This window comes from Narcine bancroftii, chromosome 6 (assembly GCF_036971445.1).
Source record: "Narcine bancroftii isolate sNarBan1 chromosome 6, sNarBan1.hap1, whole genome shotgun sequence".
Classification (NCBI taxonomy): Eukaryota; Metazoa; Chordata; class Chondrichthyes; order Torpediniformes; family Narcinidae; genus Narcine; species Narcine bancroftii.
In genome coordinates this window covers 145,173,234-145,193,051 of record NC_091474.1, presented here as the reverse complement: position 1 = coordinate 145,193,051, position 19,818 = coordinate 145,173,234, and the positions used below count along the sequence as shown (strand labels likewise).

The window sequence follows — 19,818 nt, the reverse complement described above, 5'->3', positions numbered from 1 at the left end:
CATGATACACAGGCTATACATCACACCTCAAAAGTTAAATAAATGGGACCCAACAGTATCAGATAGATGTTTACGCTGTAAAAAGGAAACAGGAACAACAATTCATGCAATTTGGACATGTGAGAAAGTGGAAAAATTTTGAGAAGATCTAAACCAGATATTAAATAAAATCACAAAAAGCAATATACCAAAAAACCCAGAGATCTTCCTCCTAAGTAATATAAGAAATAAAGAATTTGGACTCAATTTGGATGGAGCACAAAAAAGATTTGTTATGATAGCCCTAGCTGTAGCAAAAAAATGTATTATGTCAACCTGGAAATTAGAAGACAACTTGAGAATATAGAAATGAATAAATGTATTCCATTAGAAAAAATAACATATAATTTAAGAAATAACATCACAATATTCGAACAAATATGGGAGCCATGCATAAAATACAATAGAGAAATCCTACCATGGACCTCCACCACCTAAAATGACAGAAGGAGAAGACAACGAAAAGAACTGACTCAGTAAAATTTCTTGTTTATTTTTATTAAGTGACAACATTGTTTAACGGGTTTAATGTATCTTATAGATTGAACTTCAAATAAATGGGAAAGGGGGTGAGGGAAGGGAGGGGGGAAAAGGGGGAGAAAATGACACTGTATATATTCAAGAAAAAAATGTCTGTATGTATCTTGGTCAATATGGTTTATTGTGTGAAAAATAAAAAAATTAATAAAAAAAGTACAGTGAAGTATTAAATATGTCAAAATACCAATTGTTTGCTTAGACAATGAGCTTTAATCAGATGAAACTACACTCACAAGTTCTGTTTTGTGCACACTATGTATCTGGGACATTGCAGCAAGTTAGCCTTTCAGTGCATCTGTACTAATGCATATATCAATAAACTCAGCCATTCATTCATTCTATCTGCCTCATTATAATTCCAGAAATAGCACTGTATTATTTATACATAATTTATCTCTATATTTAAATTCTAAGATTCTATTCACTTTGTACAGTGTTTGTACTTCACTTGAAGGTGAAGCTGGGCTCAATAAGACGTCATGTGGGCCCTTAGAATTTATCCATAACACATATTTATTTATGGAGTTACCATGGTGATGGCATTAGTACAGGCTTAATGAATACCTGGCAGAGGCGTATAGTGTAGAATGGTCAATGACATCAGCATCACCCTTTCACACTTCTAATTGATATTTTCTCCTCACCTCTGACAGAATCAGAATCTATTGTCATGAACAAGTCATGAAGTTCAGTGTTTTCTGGCAGCATCATGGTGCAAATATTCATATTATAACCATCTTACAACATTACTATCAATAAAATAAAACTAGTAGTGCACGGAAAGTAACCAGTGCCTTTGGTTCATTGATTATTAAGGAACCCGATGGCAGAAACTGTCCTTGTGCTGTTGAGTGCTCATCTTTAGGCTCCTGTTCCATTTTCCCCAATGGAGAAGAGTGAAGAGGGCATGGCCTGGGTGGTGGGGGTCTTTGAGGATTAGAGGCTGCTTTTTTAAGACACTGCCTCACATAGATGTCCTTGATGGAGTGAAGTCTGGTGTCTGTGATGTTGCAGGGCAAGTTAACAACCCTTTGGAGATTATTCTTGTCCTGAGATTTGGCACCTCCATACCAGGCAGTGATGCAACCAGCCAGAGTGCTCCTCATGGTACATCTATAGAAGTTTACAAGCAGCAGCAAGGACTAGCGTAATTTGAAGTTGGTTGATTCTTTCTCTTCTACAACTTTATGGTGGCTTCCAATGTTAATTTAAGATGCAATAAACCCACAGAGAAAAGTATGATCAGTTTGGAAGTACTTTTTGATGATGTTTGGGATTCTTGATGATACTTGGGCACCTAAGCATGAATGCAATGGTAGAAATTAATGTAGGTGGGGAGTTTGGAGGGATGTGAACTCAGTCTAAGGAAAGTGCGGCATTGATGAGGTGGAGATCCATAACTGAGGCTGAGAAGTCACCTGACACAGAAGCAAGTCATTCTGCTCGAAAGGAGGCCCTTCAGCCCCCGAATCATATTGATTCATTTTGATATAGTAATCCAGGGGATGTGTAAAACCTCTAATTCTACTCCATGTTTTTTTTTTCATTCTTCCCTGACTGCAGCAATAGCCCATCAATCTGAAATCTGATGATTTGCAAATCTTGCTCATCAGATAATGTTTCCTGCTCTCCCTTTAAACTCATCAGGACCCTAGTTCCTGTGGCACCTTTAAAACCACTGGATTCATTGGAAAATATATTTTAATACTGTGTAATTTCTTTTTTAAAAGTTAATTAAAAGGAGGTTGGAATATTAATGACATCCAAAACTCAGGAACACCAAATAATGTATTGTAAAGTTTTTTTCCTTCCTTAAAATATTATGTGTCATCCCTACTTGAATGAAATAAAGGCACACGTTCAGCCTTACATAACCACATAATGATGTGGCTTTAAAGTGGAAATCGAATTACATCTGTGGATACCTGAACAATACCTTGCGAATGACAATGTGCTGAATTAAAACCCTCAGTGTTACCAGACAGATGAGTCATGATGAAGGAGCATAGATAGAAGCCAGACATTTTCATACAAGCAGAGTGGAATGTTGGCTAGAATACTCTTGTATATCATCCAGTGATTCAATTCTTAGGTAATCCATTGGGATTAATTCCTTCCACTCCAGTTTCATGGGTGCTGACATAGCTGATAAAGCAAATTTGGCAAGAGTTAAAGCAGAAAATGTCTCGGGGGTGGGTATGTATATAGTTTGTGAGATAGACCTCTCCTACCATCACATTCAGGGCTTCTGTGTGATTCTTGTGCACGTACTTGAGTTTCTCATCCTGCAAGTTGTTTCTTCATTTTGACCAGCCATGGGCCAATCTTCAGTGGGAGTGTTTTGTTCCCTCAAGGAGGGAATGAGTACATCCTTCAATCTTTTCTGTTGTCTGTCTGTTAAGTTCTTTACAGTTTTGGAAAGATGCCATTAAACTGGAAAAGGCGTGGAAGAATAGATTCACAGGAATGTTACTGTGTTTGGTGGTCTTGAGTTATAAGAAGAGGCTGGATGGCCTTGAACTTTTCTCAATGGAGCATAGGAGGCTGAGGGGTGACCTTTTAGAGGTATATAAAATCATGAGGTAAATTATCATTGTCATTTTCTCAAGGCAGGGGAGTCTAAAACTAGATTGCATTAGATTTGTGGTAAGAGGGGAGAAATTTTACAAGGACTTGAGGGGCACCAAACTTTCAGAGAAACTGGTAGGGACATGGAACAGTTGCCAGAGGAAGTGGTAGAGGAAGTTGCAATTATGGTGTTCAAAAGACATTTGAAGGGTAGAGGATAGGAAAGATTTAGGAAGATACAGGCCAAATGCAGGCAAATAGGATGGACTTAGATCGACAATTTACTCTGAGCTCAATGGCTGTGAAGGCAGAAGAAGGCCATCAGATCCTATCAGTGTGGTTTCCATGCCATTGGAATTAGTTGATTGATTTGTGAAGTATCATGTGCTTCCTGGGGTGCAACATTTAGTAGATGTTAAACAAATACATACACGGGCATCTTTGCTCAGTGGAAAATAGAAAAAAGTCCATCATCCTCGACCTCGAGCGATAGCCATGACCAATCCCGTCATAGAAGCACATGAATAGACAGAAACTACTGCTGCCAAGTGAGCCATGAGATTTGTGCAGGGACTGAAGCCTTCAAGTACTCTTCAATTGGCTAAAAGCTGTTCTGGTGCATTGAAGACCATGGTGGATTTCATAATTTCAGACAATGTGGTTTCAGTGGTTGTTCAAATAAAAAGAATGCTGGAAAATGAAGGGAAGCTTACACTTTAAACACTTTCAATAAGCAGAACTTCTGATAACCTTGGGTTCACCAGATCCATTACATTAGTTAGTAGGCAAAAGTTGGGCTTCAAACTCGACCCATAAAGTTTTGGATACTGGATCTCACATAGATAAAAGTCTGATTCAACCTAATTTCTAGACAAACTAGCGTAAGAGTTCAAATAGAAACTGAAAATGCTGGAAAAGATCAGCAACTCGGGACAACTGTTTCTTTTTGTAGAGAACAAAACTGTTTGCTAATTATATGGATGGCATGTAACCACTCAAACTAACTTGCTCCAAATTTTACAGAATTGGACAAAAATTTAAAGTACCCAAAAAGCCAAGTGCAGTAACAAACAAGCCTGTGCTGAAAAATGGTGTTGCACTTTTCTGATACTAATAGAAAAATTGGGAAGTAATTTTCCAACACAAAAATATCAGCTAAGGAGTATCCAAATATATGGAAAGATGATCAGTATGGTACTTTCCTTTGGAGAAATTATTTGCAAGACTGAATGTCATGAACTCAGAATTTTGGCAGTGTTATTCTTTCCCACCAAATGTTTGGCAAACAATATCCTTTCCTGCTGGAGTCACTGTGATAATCAGTATGAAACAGCATCTTGACATAATCAAGTGCTGATTTGTCTGATAGTTCACTGCATATTATGTTTCTTAAGATGGATCCTTTTACATGTTCAGTCAAGGAAAGAATTAAGACAATTATACTTGGATTTATTATTAGTTAATAAAATTTGGACTATCTCTTGGTTTTCAATAACATCACTCTTGGGGTATTCAAACTGTAGCAAAGGACTATATATGGCTTAATGGGCCTGGCATGCTAATCTACTGAGCCAAGGCAGTTCAGTTCTATTTATAGTTCTTGCAGGCTTTTTTCTGTCCTTTTTGGAATTTCGTCGTCCTTTCAATGTATTATTTTCATATTGATGGATAACTCTTCGACTAGATTATGAAGGGTTGCTATTAATAAAAGATAGAGTTCAGATTTATTGCCAGAGTACACACATGACATCACATACAACCCTAAGATTCTTTTTCATGTGGGCAAGGCAGAATTACCACTTATTGGCAGTGCAAAATAAACAGACTCAATGTACACATGAATACAAATAAAGAAATGTAAACAAACACTGTGCAATACAGAGGTAGGAAAAAAATCAATAAACTGTAAGAGTGCTTAAATAAGTCCCTGATTGCGGTTGTTATTGAGGAATCTGCTGGTGAAAGGGTAGCAGCTGTTCCTGAACCTGGTGGTGCAGGTTTTTCTTTCCTAATGGTAGCGTGTGCTGGGTGATGTGGACCCTTGATGATTGCTGCTGCCCTCCAATGGCAACGTTCCCTGTAGATGTTCTCGATGGTGGGGAGGGTTTTTACCTGTGATGTCCTAGGCTGTGTCCACTGCCTTTTGCAGGGATTTCACTCAGGGGTATTGGTGTCCTGATACCAGACTGTGATGCAACTAGTCAGCACATTTTTCACTACACATCTATAGAAATTTTCCAGGGTTTCTGGTGTCATACCAAACATCTGCAAGCTTCTAAGGATGCCATTTGTGTTTGGGTTCCAGGAAAGAGCTTCCAAGATAGTAACTCCCAAACTTAAATTTGTTCATCCTCTCCACCTCTGATCCCCCAATGATCATTGTATTATACATTTCTGGTTTTCCCTTCCTGAAGTCAACAATCAGGTCCTTCATTTTGGTGACATTGAGTGCAAAGTTGCTGTTGGTGCCCCATTCAGCCAAGTTTTCAATCTCCCTTCTCTAGGCCGACTCATCATCCATTATTAAACAACCCACTACCGTGGTATCGTCAGTGGATTTGTAAACGGTGTTATTGTCATACTGAGCAACACAGGCACAGGTATATAGCAAATAGAGCAGGAGGCTAAGAATGCAGCCCTTTGTTGCTTCGGTTACTGATGGAGATTGTGGAGGAGATGTTCTTACCAATTCTTGCTGATTGTGGTCAGGAGGTGAGGAAATCTAGGATCCAATTACACAGTGGGGTCTTAAGTCACATGTCTTGGAGTTTGCTGTTCAATTTTCAGGGGACGATGGTTTTAAATGGTGAACTGTAATCAATAAAGAGCATCCTGATTAATGCATCTTTGCTGTCCAGGTGTTCCAGGGCTTTATGTGAGCCAATGAGATAGAATATGCCATAGACCTGTTGCTACAATAGGTGGAATGGAACAGATCCATGTTGTTGCTCATATCCATGATATGCTTCAGTGCCAGCCTTTCAAAACATTTCATCAGTGTTGATATGAGTGCCACTGGTCGACAGTCATTTAGGCAGGTTACTGCACACTTCTTGATCAGTACGATTGCCATATGTTTGAAACACATGGGTACCATACCCTGCCAGGGTGAGATGTTGAGAATATCGATGAATACATTGGCATGTAGGAGAGCTCAGATTTTTAATACTCAGCTGGGTATTCAGCGGAACCGGATGCTCATCCTTGAATACAGACACTTTAACACTACACATCTGTAGCTTGGATTGTTTCCCCTGATAGAAGTTTATACAATTATGATAGGCATAGATAAGGTAGATCATCAGAATATTTTCCCAGGATGAAAATATCAAATACTGGAGGGCTTGGGTTTAAGGTGAGAAGGGAAAGGGTTCAAGGAGATGTACAAGATAGGTTTTCTTTTTGGTGTGATGCCAGCAAATGTCATAGTGATGTTTAAGAGGCTTATAGATAAACATATTGGTGTGAGCTTGCAGGCGCCTCAGATTGAAGAGACTGCCATCCGTGCGGTACCGGATGTAAACAGCGTCTTCATTGTTGGGGTCTTTCATGGCTTGGTTCAGCATCATGCTGAAGAAGATTGAAAAGAGGGTTGGTGCGAGAACACAGCCTTGCTTCACGCCATTGTTAATGGAGAAGGGTTCAGAGAGCTCATTGCTGTATCTGACCCGACCTTGTTGGTTTTCGTGCAGTTGGATAATCATGTTGAGGAACTTTGGGGGACATCCGATGCGCTCTAGTATTTGCCAAAGCCCTTTCCTGCTCACGGTGTCGAAGGCTTTGGTGAGGTCAACAAAGGTGATGTAGAGTCCTTTGTTTTGTTCTCTGCACTTTTCTTGGAGCTGTCTGAGGGCAAAGACCATGTCAGTGGTTCCTCTGTTTGCGCGAAAGCCGCACTGTGATTCTGGGAGAATATTCTCAGCGACACTAGGTATTATTCTATTTAGTAGAATCCTAGCGAAGATTTTGCCTGCAATGGAGAGCAACGTGATTCCCCTGTAGTTTGAGCAGTCTGATTTCTCGCCTTTGTTTTTGTACAGGGTGATGATGGTGGCATCACGAAGATCCTGAGGCAGTTTACCTTGGTCCCAACAAAGCTTGAAAAACTCATGCAGTTTGGCATGCAGAGTTTTGCCGCCAGCCTTCCAGACTTCTGGGGGGATTCCATCCATACCTGCTGCTTTGCCACTTTTCAGTTGTTCGATTGCCTTATATGTCTCATCCAGGGTGGGAACCTCATCCAGCTCTAGCCTTAGGGGCTGTTGAGAGAGCTGGAGCAGGGCGGAATCTTGGACTGAGCCAGCTCTTCAGCGCTTGACGTCCTGCTTTGCGGAAACTGCCAAAATGTTTGGCCTGGAAGTCAGCCTGAAGAAAACTGAGGTCCTCCATCAGCCAGCTCCCCACCATGACTACCAGCCCCCCCACATCTCCATCGGGCACACAAAACTCAAAACGGTCAACCAGTTTACCTATCTCGGCTGCACCATTTCATCAGATGCAAGGATCGACAATGAGATAGACAACAGACTCGCCAAGGCAAATAGCGCCTTTGGAAGACTACACAAAAGAGTCTGGAAAAACAACCAACTGAAAAACCTCACAAAGATAAGCGTATACAGAGCCGTTGTCATACCCACACTCCTGTTCGGCTCCAAATCATGGGTCCTCTACCGGCACCACCTACGGCTCCTAGAACGCTTCCACCAGCGTTGTCTCCGCTCCATCCTCAACATCCATTGGAGCGCTCACACCCCTAACGTCGAGGTACTCGAGATGGCAGAGGTCGACAGCATCGAGTCCACGCTGCTGAAGATCCAGCTGCGCTGGATGGGTCACGTCTCCAGAATGGAGGACCATCGCCTTCCCAAGATCGTATTATATGGCGAGCTCTCCACTGGCCACCGTGACAGAGGTGCACCAAAGAAAAGGTACAAGGACTGCCTAAAGAAATCTCTTGGTGCCTGCCACATTGACCACCGCCAGTGGGCTGATAACGCCTCAAACCGTGCATCTTGGCGCCACACAGTTTGGCGGGCAGCAGCCTCCTTTGAAGAAGACCGCAGAGCCCACCTCACTGACAAAAGGCAAAGGAGGAAAAACCCAACACCCAACCCCAACCAACCAATTTTCCCTTGCAACCGCTGCAATCGTGTCTGCCTGTCCCGCATCGGACTGGTCAGCCACAAACGAGCCTGCAGCTGACGTGGACTTTTTACCCCCTCCATAAATCTTCGTCCGCGAAGCCAAGCCAAAGAAGAAAGAAAGATAAACATATGGTCATGTAAAGAATTGAGGGATTATGGATCATATGCAGGAAGATGGGTTTGATTTGATATCATGGTTGGCACAGACCTCGTGGGCCAAAGGGTCTATTCCTTGCTGCACTCTGTTCAAAATGGAAATTCACCAGGCTTCTCTGTGCCTTTCCTGTCACAAACAATCAACAGTTCAAAATCAATTAATTATCTTAAAGCAAAATACAGGCCAATGGACACACAGCAAGGACACATGACACGTGATGCAAAGAGTGATCAGTTAATTGGCTAGGTTTTGCTGGCCTTATGCATAAGTTTGCTTCTCATGCACCCCAAACACACTCTCATCTAGTTTGAGCTCAGATGGCTGAAGTCACTGGTTCGGAGTGCCTGGGATCCCAGGGGTGGGATAATGATAATGAGTTTATTGTCATATACATTGTACATATGCACCAAAATTCTTACTTGCTATGGTTGAGCAGGTACTTGTAAAAATAATTATAAAATAGTAAACTTAATTGAACTAATGAAAAAAGGTCAATAAATACAAAAGTAGGAAGAAAAGCAGGCTGGATAAGGGAGATGAGATTGAAGATTTTGGATTTTCAAAAAGCATTTGACACGGTGCCACACATAAGGCTACTTAACAAGGTGAGAGCCCATGGTATAACAAGAAACATACTTGCATGGATAGAGCATTGGCTGATTGGCAAGAATCAGAGTGTAGGAATACAGGGATAATATTCATGTTGGCTGCCAGTTGTTAGTTGTTCTCCACAGGGGTTGGGGCCGCTTCTTTTTATGTTGTATATTAATGGTTTAAATTATGGAATGAATGGCTTTGTAGGCAAGTTTGCAGATGATATGAAGGTAGGTGGAGAAGCAGGTAGTGTTAAGCAAACAGGGAGGCTGCAAAAGGACTTAGACAAATTAAGAGAATGTGCAAGTAAGTGGCAAATGAAATATAACGTCATAAAGTGTATAGTCATGTATTTTTGTAGAAACAAATGAGCAGATTTTATTTAATTTTTTATTTTTCACACTATGAACCATATTAATCAAAATACACACAAACATTTCCTTCTTAAATATTTCACAGTGGCATTTTCTCCCCTTTTCCACCCCCTCCCTTCCCCCCCTCCTTCCCACCACCCTCCAAACCCATTAAACATTCAACATATATAATACAATAAAACCATTAAACATTATCATCACACAATTAAAATAATAAGAAAATTGTGTCATCTACTTTTACACACTGGGTCAGGTCATTTTGTCTTCTTCTCATTCTATCATTTTAGGGGGTGGAGGTCCGCGGTAGGCCCACTCTGTTGTGTTCCATGTACGGTTCCCAAATTTATTCAAATAATGTGACTTTATTTTTTAAATTATATGTTATTTTTTTCCAATGGAATACATTTATTAATTTCTATGTACCATTGCTGTACTCTCAGGCTCCCTTCTGATTTCCAAGTTGACATTATACATTTTTTTGCTACAGCTAAGGCTATCATAATAAATCTTTTTTGTGCTTCATCCAGTTTGAGGCCTATTTCTTTACTTCTTATATTACTTAGAAGAAAGATCTCTGGATTTTTTGATATGTTGCTTTTTGTGATTTTATTTAATACCTGATTTAGATCTTCCCAAAACATTTCCACTTTCTCACATGCCCAAATTACATGTACTGTTGTTCTCATTTCCTTCTTTCAGCGAAAACATCTGTCTGATACTGTTGGGTCCCATTTATTTAACTTTTGAGGCGTGATGTATAGCCTGTGTAACCAATTATATTGTATCATGCGTAACTTCGTATTTATTATATTTTTCATAGTTCCAGAGCATAATTTTTCCCATATTTCATTTTTTTATCTTTATGTTTAGATCTTGTTCCCACTTTTATTTGGGTTGACAGATTATTTCATCGTTCTCTTTCTCTTGCAGCTTGATGTACATGTTTGTTATAAATCTTTTAATTATCATTGTATCTGTAATCACACATTCAAAGCTGCTTCCTTCTGGTAATCTCAGTCTGTTTCCCAATTTGTCCTTTAAGTAGGTTTTCAGTTGGTGGTATGCAAACATTGTACCATGAGTTATTCCATATTTGTACTTCATTTGTTCAAATGATAATAAATTATTTCCCAAAAAACAATTTTCTAATCTTTTAATTCCTTTTCTCTCCCATTCTCTAAAGGAAAGGTTATCTATTGTGAAAGTGATTAGTTGATTTCGCGTCAATAATAATTTTGATAGTTGGTAATTTGTTTTTTTCCTTTCTACGTGAATCTTATTCCATATGTTGAGTAAATGGTGCAGTACTGATGAACTTCTATATTGCAGATTATTTTTAAATGGGGAAAAAACTGAAAATGCGCAGATGCAAAGCGACCTAAGAGTCTTCATGCAGGATGGCCTGAAGATAAACTTGCAGTTTGAGTTGGTGGTGAAGAATGCAAATGCAATGCTGGCATTCATTTCAGAGCAATGGAATATAAGAGTGGGAATTATAAGGGATTGGTGATCAGTTTTGGGCTCTTCATTTAAGAAAGGATGTGCTGACGTTGCATAGGGTTCAGAGGAGGTTCACTAGGATGATCCAGCAATGAAAAAGTTATCATATGAGGAGTGTTTGACAGTTCTTGGCCTGTATTTGTTGGAATTTTGGAGAATGAGGGCGGGTCTTATTTAAACATTTTGAACGTTGAAAGGCATGGACAGTAGATGTAGACAGGTTGTTTTACATAGTGTAAGAGTGACTTGCAATAGTGCAGTCAGTCCTTCTCTGGTGTTGGAGCAGTCCAGGATTAGTGTAACAAGGGAAGGTTCAAGTGTCTAATGACTGTTGGAAATAAACTGTTCTTTAAATGAGAGGTGCTGAGCTTCAGGGTTCTGTACATTCTGCCTGAAAGTAGCAGTGTGACAGGATGATGGGGGTCATTTATAGTGTTAACTGCCCTCTTGAGGTAATGCCTCCAAAATGTCTGCAATAGATGAGATGGATGGCATGTGAATCACACTCACTGTGGTGGAAGATCTGCTGGTTAAGTTCACAGGCAGATGAAGAATTTGTGTAGACAGCGAAACTTATCGATTCTCTGCAGACTTGCTCAACTGCAGGTTAAATTCAAAATTCAAATTTACTGACAGACAACATTCTACCCGGAAATTCTTTTTCCCATGCCAGGCAGAATTTCTTCTTATCGGTAGTGTAAACATACTCAAGAAAAAAGAGATACGTACAAAAGAGAGAAATGTAAACAAAAAATGTAAACAAATTGACTGCAAATACAGGAAAATAAGTATTCAGTAGTAAATAATGTACAAAGTAAGAATACTTAAATGAGTCTATGATTGAGTCTGTTATTTAGGAGTCTGATGGCAAGGGGTAGCAACTGTTCATGGTGCAAGTCTTGTGACTCTGCTCTCAGAGGTATTGGTGCCCCCATACCAAGTCATGATGCAGCAGGCCATCACACTTTCCACTACACATCTGTGGAGGTTCAAGGTTTCCAATATCATACCAAAGCTCTGAAAATTCCTGAGAAAGTAGAGGCACTGACATGCTTTGTTCACGATGGCATTATTATGTTGGGTCCAGGGAAGATCCTCCAAGAAGGCAACTCAAAGGAATTTAAATTTGCTTAGCCTCTCTACCTTTGATCCTCCAATATACATCTCTGATTTTCCTTTCCTAAAGTCTACAATCAACTCCTTAGTTTTGGTGGCATTAAGTGAGAGGTTGTTGTTAGTACACCATTCAGTCAAATGCTTGTATGTCATAAAAGGTCGTCCATGCTGCTTTTGCAAAGACCATGTTTGGAGAGCAGGACTTCACTGGTCTGGGGAACTTTTGGCTTGGGCTAACATTAGAGAGACCCATTGCTTTTTACACAATTACATCTGTTTCTTGAAGGTCGTCATGATAGTGGCATCTGAGGCTCTTTGCTTCATATGGGGCTTTGTATGAGGTTCTTTGCTTGCAAGACATGGTCAGTGTAGAGCAGATGTACCACAGAACTTCCACATGACCTGTCTATGAAGAATACTTCACATCAAGCACATCAAGATTCCAGACACATGGATCCCATCCCAGACAAACCTCTCCTGCATCCAGATATTGGTGAAAAAAATCACATCAGATGGGCAGGACATTTCAGAAGAATGCCTGATGACCTTTACTTTATGGAGAATTGACTAAGGGTAAACAGTCACATGGAGGACTGAAGAAGAGATCGGAAATCTCTCAGAATATGCCTGAAGAATTTCAACATCAACACACAGCACTGGATACAACAAATGTTGGATCATCGTGCTTCATGTTTCCACATGACAAGCAGTGCTTGATCTTGAGGAAGCTGGAATGAAGAGGAAAAGAAAATCTCAAAGAATTAAACACCATTGATGGTATAGCATCCCTGCACATTTGAACCCATGTGAAAGGAACCCTTGAGGTAGATTGGTGCACTTTTGTACATAACACTGAAGGCTAGTCACTGGCCTTCCTCCAGAACAAATGATAAACAGTATCAATCGGGATATCAAATCAATGATAATATGGGCAATTAGAGAAATTAATTTGCACTTTGAATAAGTTCATCACTTGAAGCAACATGATCAGAGGTGTCAAAGCCACCCAATTGTCACATCCTTGGGATTGTGAGCTGTGTAAACGTATCACCACCTAGTGGAAGCACACAAAAGTGCTGGAGAAACTCATCAGGTCACTGAGAAGCCATAGAAACCAAAAGGCAGCAATGAATAATTCATGGTTGGTCAGAAGAGTACGGGGGGGGGGGGGGGGGGGGGGGGGTTGAAATGCTGTCTTTTGCTTTCTATGCATGTGTAACATGCTGAATTTCCCCAGCACTTTTGAGTCCTACAATAGACCCCAGTACCTCGAGTTTCTTGTTTACTGCTACTTGTTATGACTTTTTAGATATGAAGTTGATTAAAACCAAGGAGAGAACATAACCCTTGTATATTCAAAACAAAATATTTTAGCTGGATATGGACAAGTAAACTTTGCTAAAAGGTCATTGTTAGTTTGCTAAAAGTTAGAGAAAAGTGCAAATGGAGAAGAGTATGGAAATGAAATTCCAGAGTTTGCCTGTAAAGGGAATCTAGGAGGATCAAGGTTTTAGAGAATTATCGAATTGCAACCATCTACATAGGGAAAATCAAGAAATATAGACTTTGAAATTTGGAGTGATGGTGGGCAGAGAATCAGTATTGATCAGTTACCTTGTGGGCGATGGTTTAGTAGAACGAGATGCAGGATATAGACAAAAACAGAAAACCAGTTCTAAAAATGTTTCTGTGGAGAGAACAAGTAAAAATTTCAGATCTGTGAATCTATGTCAGAACTGGGAGAGGAAGAGCTGCAAATATGTTCACAATTTGAAGGAAAATGTGGGTAGGGGAGTGTAGAACAAAAGGAATGTTTGCAATAGGATTAATTGAAAAAGCTTAATGGGGAAATATCAGCATTTCAAGTTTTATGCCTCAACAGCAGCAATTGAGAAGCAGAAACAGATGAGTTTAAGTTTAAACACAAAATTTATTAACAAATTAATAATAATAGAATTACCTCAATAAACTTAACACCCAAACATAAGCCTTGATGGCAACTCGACATTAACTAGTCATTTATAAGGTCTATGTGGAAAAAGCCCCAGACCATTAAAGTCCAAACTCAAAATGTCCCAAAAGAAAACTCCCAAAGCAAATACTTCAAGTCAGTCACATCAAGTCCATCAGTCAAAAAGGAACAGCTCGCATAGTCTGGTCTCTAGGCTTGGGATTCTTCGTTTGGTTGCACGCTGGTCTTTTAGTTGGACGTCGAAACAGATGGCCGTGATCACTGTAGACTTACAACTTTCCTGAGGTTTGAATGTGGCAGCACCACCTTTGATTTCTTCACACGGAAATTTTCACCGTGACCTCACCTCCTAATCACTACACGAGGTCCACAACTCCGAAGCCCACTTTAGGGTTAACAAGTGACCTTCTGTCACATAAGTCCTCCCCTCTAAACACCCTGTCTTGGATCATCAAGTGAAGGGGACTGGGAAAGCCCAGATCAGATATGAGTGATGCAAACTGCTGTCAAGACAACAGTGCTCGTACCCATAGACAAAGTAGCTTGGTCTCCTTTCTCCTACTGAAACTGCTGGGTGAGCACACTGATAAACAGTTATGGACGGCAGTACTAACACCCATGTATGAATCAACTCAGCCTCTTGTTTACTGAAGCTGCCGGATGAGCACGCATACACAGACCGACCGCCTGACTGCCCTCCCACTAACCTGTTCAAAACTCAGCATGCTGGGCTCTTCAACTTCACCAATGCATGCCTTCAGCTCTCCCAATTGATGGAGATGTTGACTACAATGGGAGCACTCTCCACAAGCCCACTGGCTTACAGCACGTGGCTCTTGAGCTTCTGACAACTGTTATTTCCCAGCACTGTTTCAGTGCTTCCCATGCTGCTGTCAGTTTTCCCAGCACTACTTCAGTGCTTTACAGCAGTGCATAATACTCTGTCTCCTGCCATAGGCTCAGTCCTGTCCCTGGTCCAAAAATAAAGTTGTCCAGGGTCCATAACACAAGCTACTTGGCCTGTGGATTGAGTTGTTGAAGTTGGGACTTGCAGAGCAGGCAAGACTTGTATGGATAAGAAAACTCAATGTTTCAGGTTAAAGACCCAAGAAGGAAAGAAATAAGTTAATATAAAAATAAAACTGCTGATGCTCTTCATCTGAAATAAATCCATAAATATTGGAAAAGTTCAACTCATCAGGTGGCACCTCAAAATAATTAGATAACTTTTTGGGTCTGCAACACTTCACTCTGAGGAAGGGTCCCTCATCTGAAAGACTAAAAGCTCCACTTTCCATTCCATTATTTTCTGTGTGTCTCTTTCTTCTCCCCCCCACCTCCACACAATCCCCCCCCTCCCAGTCTGACAACACAGGTTTTTTTCCCAGTTCTTGGCTTTCCTCTGGTGATTTATTGGAATCATTTGGATTCCGAAAAACCGTTCTTTCTCACTGGCATATTTGAACTAAGCTTAAACAATGAAATCTTTTGTATAAGGGTTACTCATTTACATTTTCTACCAAGGCAGAAGTCCTCAAACACAAGATTAAATATAAAAACTAGTTTCCTCTTGTATTCACCACTCACTGATCTATTTCTGGCATTATGAGATCATCTCCAGGGGACAAAATCCTGTAATATTTACAAATGCATTATGCCCCATTTGAGGTCAGCAGACATTTGGGAGAATTCTGCAGTAATTAAACAAATTCCACAGAAATAAATCCAAAATTAATTGTTTTTAAACTTTTGGAGACTTTTTAGTGTGCCTTTCAAGTCCCACATTCAAGACATCCAAATTGCTTTTTGCATACATTTTAACAATGAAAAACATGGAGGAATTCAGGTTGAACAGCATCAGTTGGGAGGTGTCAGGATAATTGGTGGGAAGGGCATTAAAATGTGAAAGGCATGAAAGGGGGCACATGATGAAAGGAAAAATGGGAGGCGTGGAGGTGAATTAGAAAAAGACCACAGGAGGTGAGGGTTACCTGAAATTTGAAAACTCAAGTATTCATTCTATTGGGTTGTAGACAGCAGAAAATAAAATATTGTAGCTGAATAAGCACTAAATTTCAAAAAAATAAGTTTTAAAATATCACAGTTCTGATTTACATTTCCAGAAAACTGTAATTCAGCATCAACAGGATCATAATTTATTTTACTATTTAATAAATCTCCCTTGTGAATGACTCAATTTTGATACACCATCATTTCTCCCAAGACATATCAATTTACACACACCCCCTCCCCCAAGGAAAATGGACATCCACCTGTCTCATTGTCCCCTCTAATCCTTTGTGCATTTTGCACACTATTTTACAATGCAGCTACCCTGACTTATCTGCAATGGGGTTCATTCCCAGATTTAGCCATTATTTGTTCTAATCAGTTACTCCACACAAAAATTCCAGATACCAAGTTCATGATTTTATTGCAGTGGGAAAATCAAAAAATCAAAAATCTAACAGTATGTGCATAAAAGTGGGCTTCAAAAGGCATTAAATAACTGCTTCAGTTAACAGCTGATGGGTGACAATGTCAAATCCAAATAGGAGCTCACTGAGGTAAATGTTAGATAAAAATATATCTTGAGGTTTTGTGGATTGTTCACTTCACTTTTTGTAATCCGAGCAGCAAACAGTCAATTTATTATCTGAAAATGGTAAATAGTTTAAATAAAAGACAGCGTTACAATGTAAAGGCTGGTGAGACGGAACCACAATGCTCATACTGTCACAAGTTATCCCATCAGGAATCCAACCACAGTTCTCAATTAGTAACTGAGCAATCCAATACGTTTAACAGCAAAGTAATATCAATAAATTAAAAATTAGATGCTTTCTTGCCTCGTATGAAATAGTTTCTGGGTAAAGATCAAAAGGGTGGGGATTCCTTCATTCTCACATGAAATGAGATAGAAGAATAAATAAAGACATTAAAAATAATCTAATCTGGACCCTTTTTTTTTTTACGAATTACATCTTAAACCTCAAGTTACAAATATTCCTAAAGTGTGTACAAGATGTGAGAACAGTCTGATCAAACTATGTTACATGAATGCTGGTTTAATGGTGGTTTTCTGACATGAGAAATTACAACACATCAGATTTCACCCAGAGGTAACTGATATAAGGAAAAGGTAAAACGTAGCTCACTACACTACTAAAATGTGGCCTGAAAATGATCACAGCCAAAGATGAATTACACAGTGCTTTAATGGAGGGGTGGCTAAACCACTGCATTCAGGCCACATGCAGCTCTTTGACATATGTGCAAATATGTTGGCTGTGACAGGAATTGTACAAGTGGTAGTTTTAGTGGGCGTTGCCACATGATTGTGGCGACTCTCAAACATCTGAAGATTATCGTATGTGCTTCTTACATTAAGCAAGATTGGTCACCCCCCCCCACCCCAGTTTAATGTCAGCACCAATTAACCTTTCAACAGTACAAGTTATTCAGTAACAATACTCTAAGCTGGTGTTTTGATGATATTGGACAAATTTGGCATAAATATTAGAAAAAAACATTTCAACAGAATTTATTTTAAGATAGGATATAAGAACAAAGCTGTTCCATTAATTTTAAGGCTTTCACCAATATGATTTTAAATTAAACTTTATAAATTGTATTAGTGGTTGAAAACAGCATCTTTTGCAGTAGAGACATCAGTGTGATAAAGACTATTATATTATACTCAACAATATTTTCTGTACATAGTGGTGGTGAAGTGTTTTCAGGACATTAACTTTTAAGTCAAATGTTTACCCTGAAGATATTACAACAAATAAAAAGTTTTACTATATACATTCACAGGTAATATTCTATAAATTTATTGACAATTTCATGATTCATTTTCTAACATTAAAATATTTATAAAAACTAATTTTAGTTAGCTGGGAATTTATTTTCCAAAACTACACTTCAGCTGATCTACCAAGGTATTTCCAAATGACACTTCTGGTGATATCATGCTTTGTGCAAAGCCATTTGGTATTTCTTCCTAACATACAACAATAGCGTTTTACACCTGTTTCAACAAAATTTGTCAAGACATGCAGACTGCATGGCCTCACTGGACACCTTCCTTCTTTGGCCCTTTGGTAGGTTTTTGGATCATGACACTTTGAAGGATTCTGGTCTTTAGTTTATTACTTCATCCCAGTGCTTTATTATACACATCATTCTGCAAGTCTTTGTTCTGGAATTAAAAAATTAAAATTGAAACAAAAATTTGTACATTCAATATTTAACAATGGAGGGGTTTTTTGGTATAAACCCTCCCCTGATTTTTTTTCCATTACCACTTTGATATCTAATGATTGAATCAATAATTCTTCAGCATTCCAATCAAGGATAGACTTTGTTCATTTGGCATCACACTGGGTAAGACTAGACCCAAGCTCTAGAGAGGGAACTTCTAGAGGCTCTAAGCCATGTAATGAGTGAGAGATGGTCTTCCACATGATGAGATCACATATACCAAATCTAGTCCAAACATTTATATTTAAAATAAAAACATAAAATTGGCAATGATAAAAAAGACAAGCTGAACTATTATCTGTTCAGTTTTCAAATTCTATAGATACCGGGGATTGTAGGTCAATTGGGTGCCATGTACTCAATGACCGATAGGGCCTATTACAATTCTGTATGTCTAAATTTTTAAGAAAATGTTCATATAACTTCATAATCAAATTTAGTATCAGCTACTTTAAAAAAAAAGCAAACAAGTATTGATGGGATTTTCAAATTCAGTAATAGGTTTATTTAAGAGTTTGAAGTATCCAATGTTGTTATAAATGAACAATGTAGATGCTTCATTAATTTGTATGTTTTGTACATGCCAGAGCCTGGTGAAATATTGGAACAAAGTATTTTAAACTTTCTCAGCACTTCCCATAACTGCTTTATTTGGTATTGTTGGAGAGAATGGCCTAACTTTAACAGGACCTGATCTGCATGTATTAGCTTTTATTTCTCTTCTGGCTAGGCAGCCAGTGTCGTTCAGATGGAAGGACGTTGCTCCACCTACCCATGCTCAATGACTACATGAGGTCATGTCCTGTTTAAATTTAGAGAAGATTAGATGCTCAATATCTGATTTGAATGTAAATTTTCAAACACTGTGGGAACCCTTTTTGAATTACTTTCAATCTTTGATTTGATATGAAGGTTGAAGTGTTGGCTAATGAGGTAATTAATCATTCTGATAAGAATTCTTTCTTTCTTTGGCCAAACAGCTTCTTTCTTGGTAGTGGGTTTAGATTTAAAAAAATTAATACAATGTAATTTGTTTGATTGAGAATGTGGGGTACCTTGGATGAAACAATATGATTTAAGTGTAACACATCTTTTTGACTTTTAACATATATCCTGTAATTTTTTTATATGAAATTTCAATGTTAATAAAAATATTGAAAAAAAAGGAAGTATCCAACTGTAGCGCCCAATTATTCCCAATAAATTTGGAAATTACAGGTAAAAATGAGAAACCAGCCCTCACTTTAAATCACACCAAAGTAAAAGTTATTTTGATGCTTCATGATGATGCTGCCTTCAAATCTAATCAACAAAATGAAGCTACAGCACTAAAGAATTATAAAATGGAAAGCAACTCAATGGAATGTCTAATGAATAAAGAAAACACTACACATATTACAGGCTTTTACAGGAAACAAAACAGGACAAGCATCAACAGGCAACTGAAAATCAGGTCATTACAACATTCAGAAAAAAAGAATAGGCAGCCCACACGAGATTTTGTATCAACTTTCTAATTATTCCTCAACGCTTTCCCGATAATACTGC

General features: G+C 38.9%; 1 protein-coding gene across 2 annotated transcripts in view; it reads right to left on the bottom strand.

Annotated features, from left to right (window-relative positions):
• Positions 1–17,532: 17,532 nt before the first annotated feature.
• Positions 17,533–19,818, bottom strand: part of LOC138736557 (transcription factor E2F6-like) — a 33,085-nt gene continuing 30,799 nt past the window's right edge. For both annotated transcript variants that reach the window (XM_069886250.1, XM_069886252.1), the window contains one exon: positions 17,533–18,208. In XM_069886250.1, the coding sequence (XP_069742351.1) occupies positions 18,189–18,208 (20 nt within the window). In that variant the 3' untranslated portion in view covers positions 17,533–18,188. The remainder of the gene's footprint in view (positions 18,209–19,818) is intronic.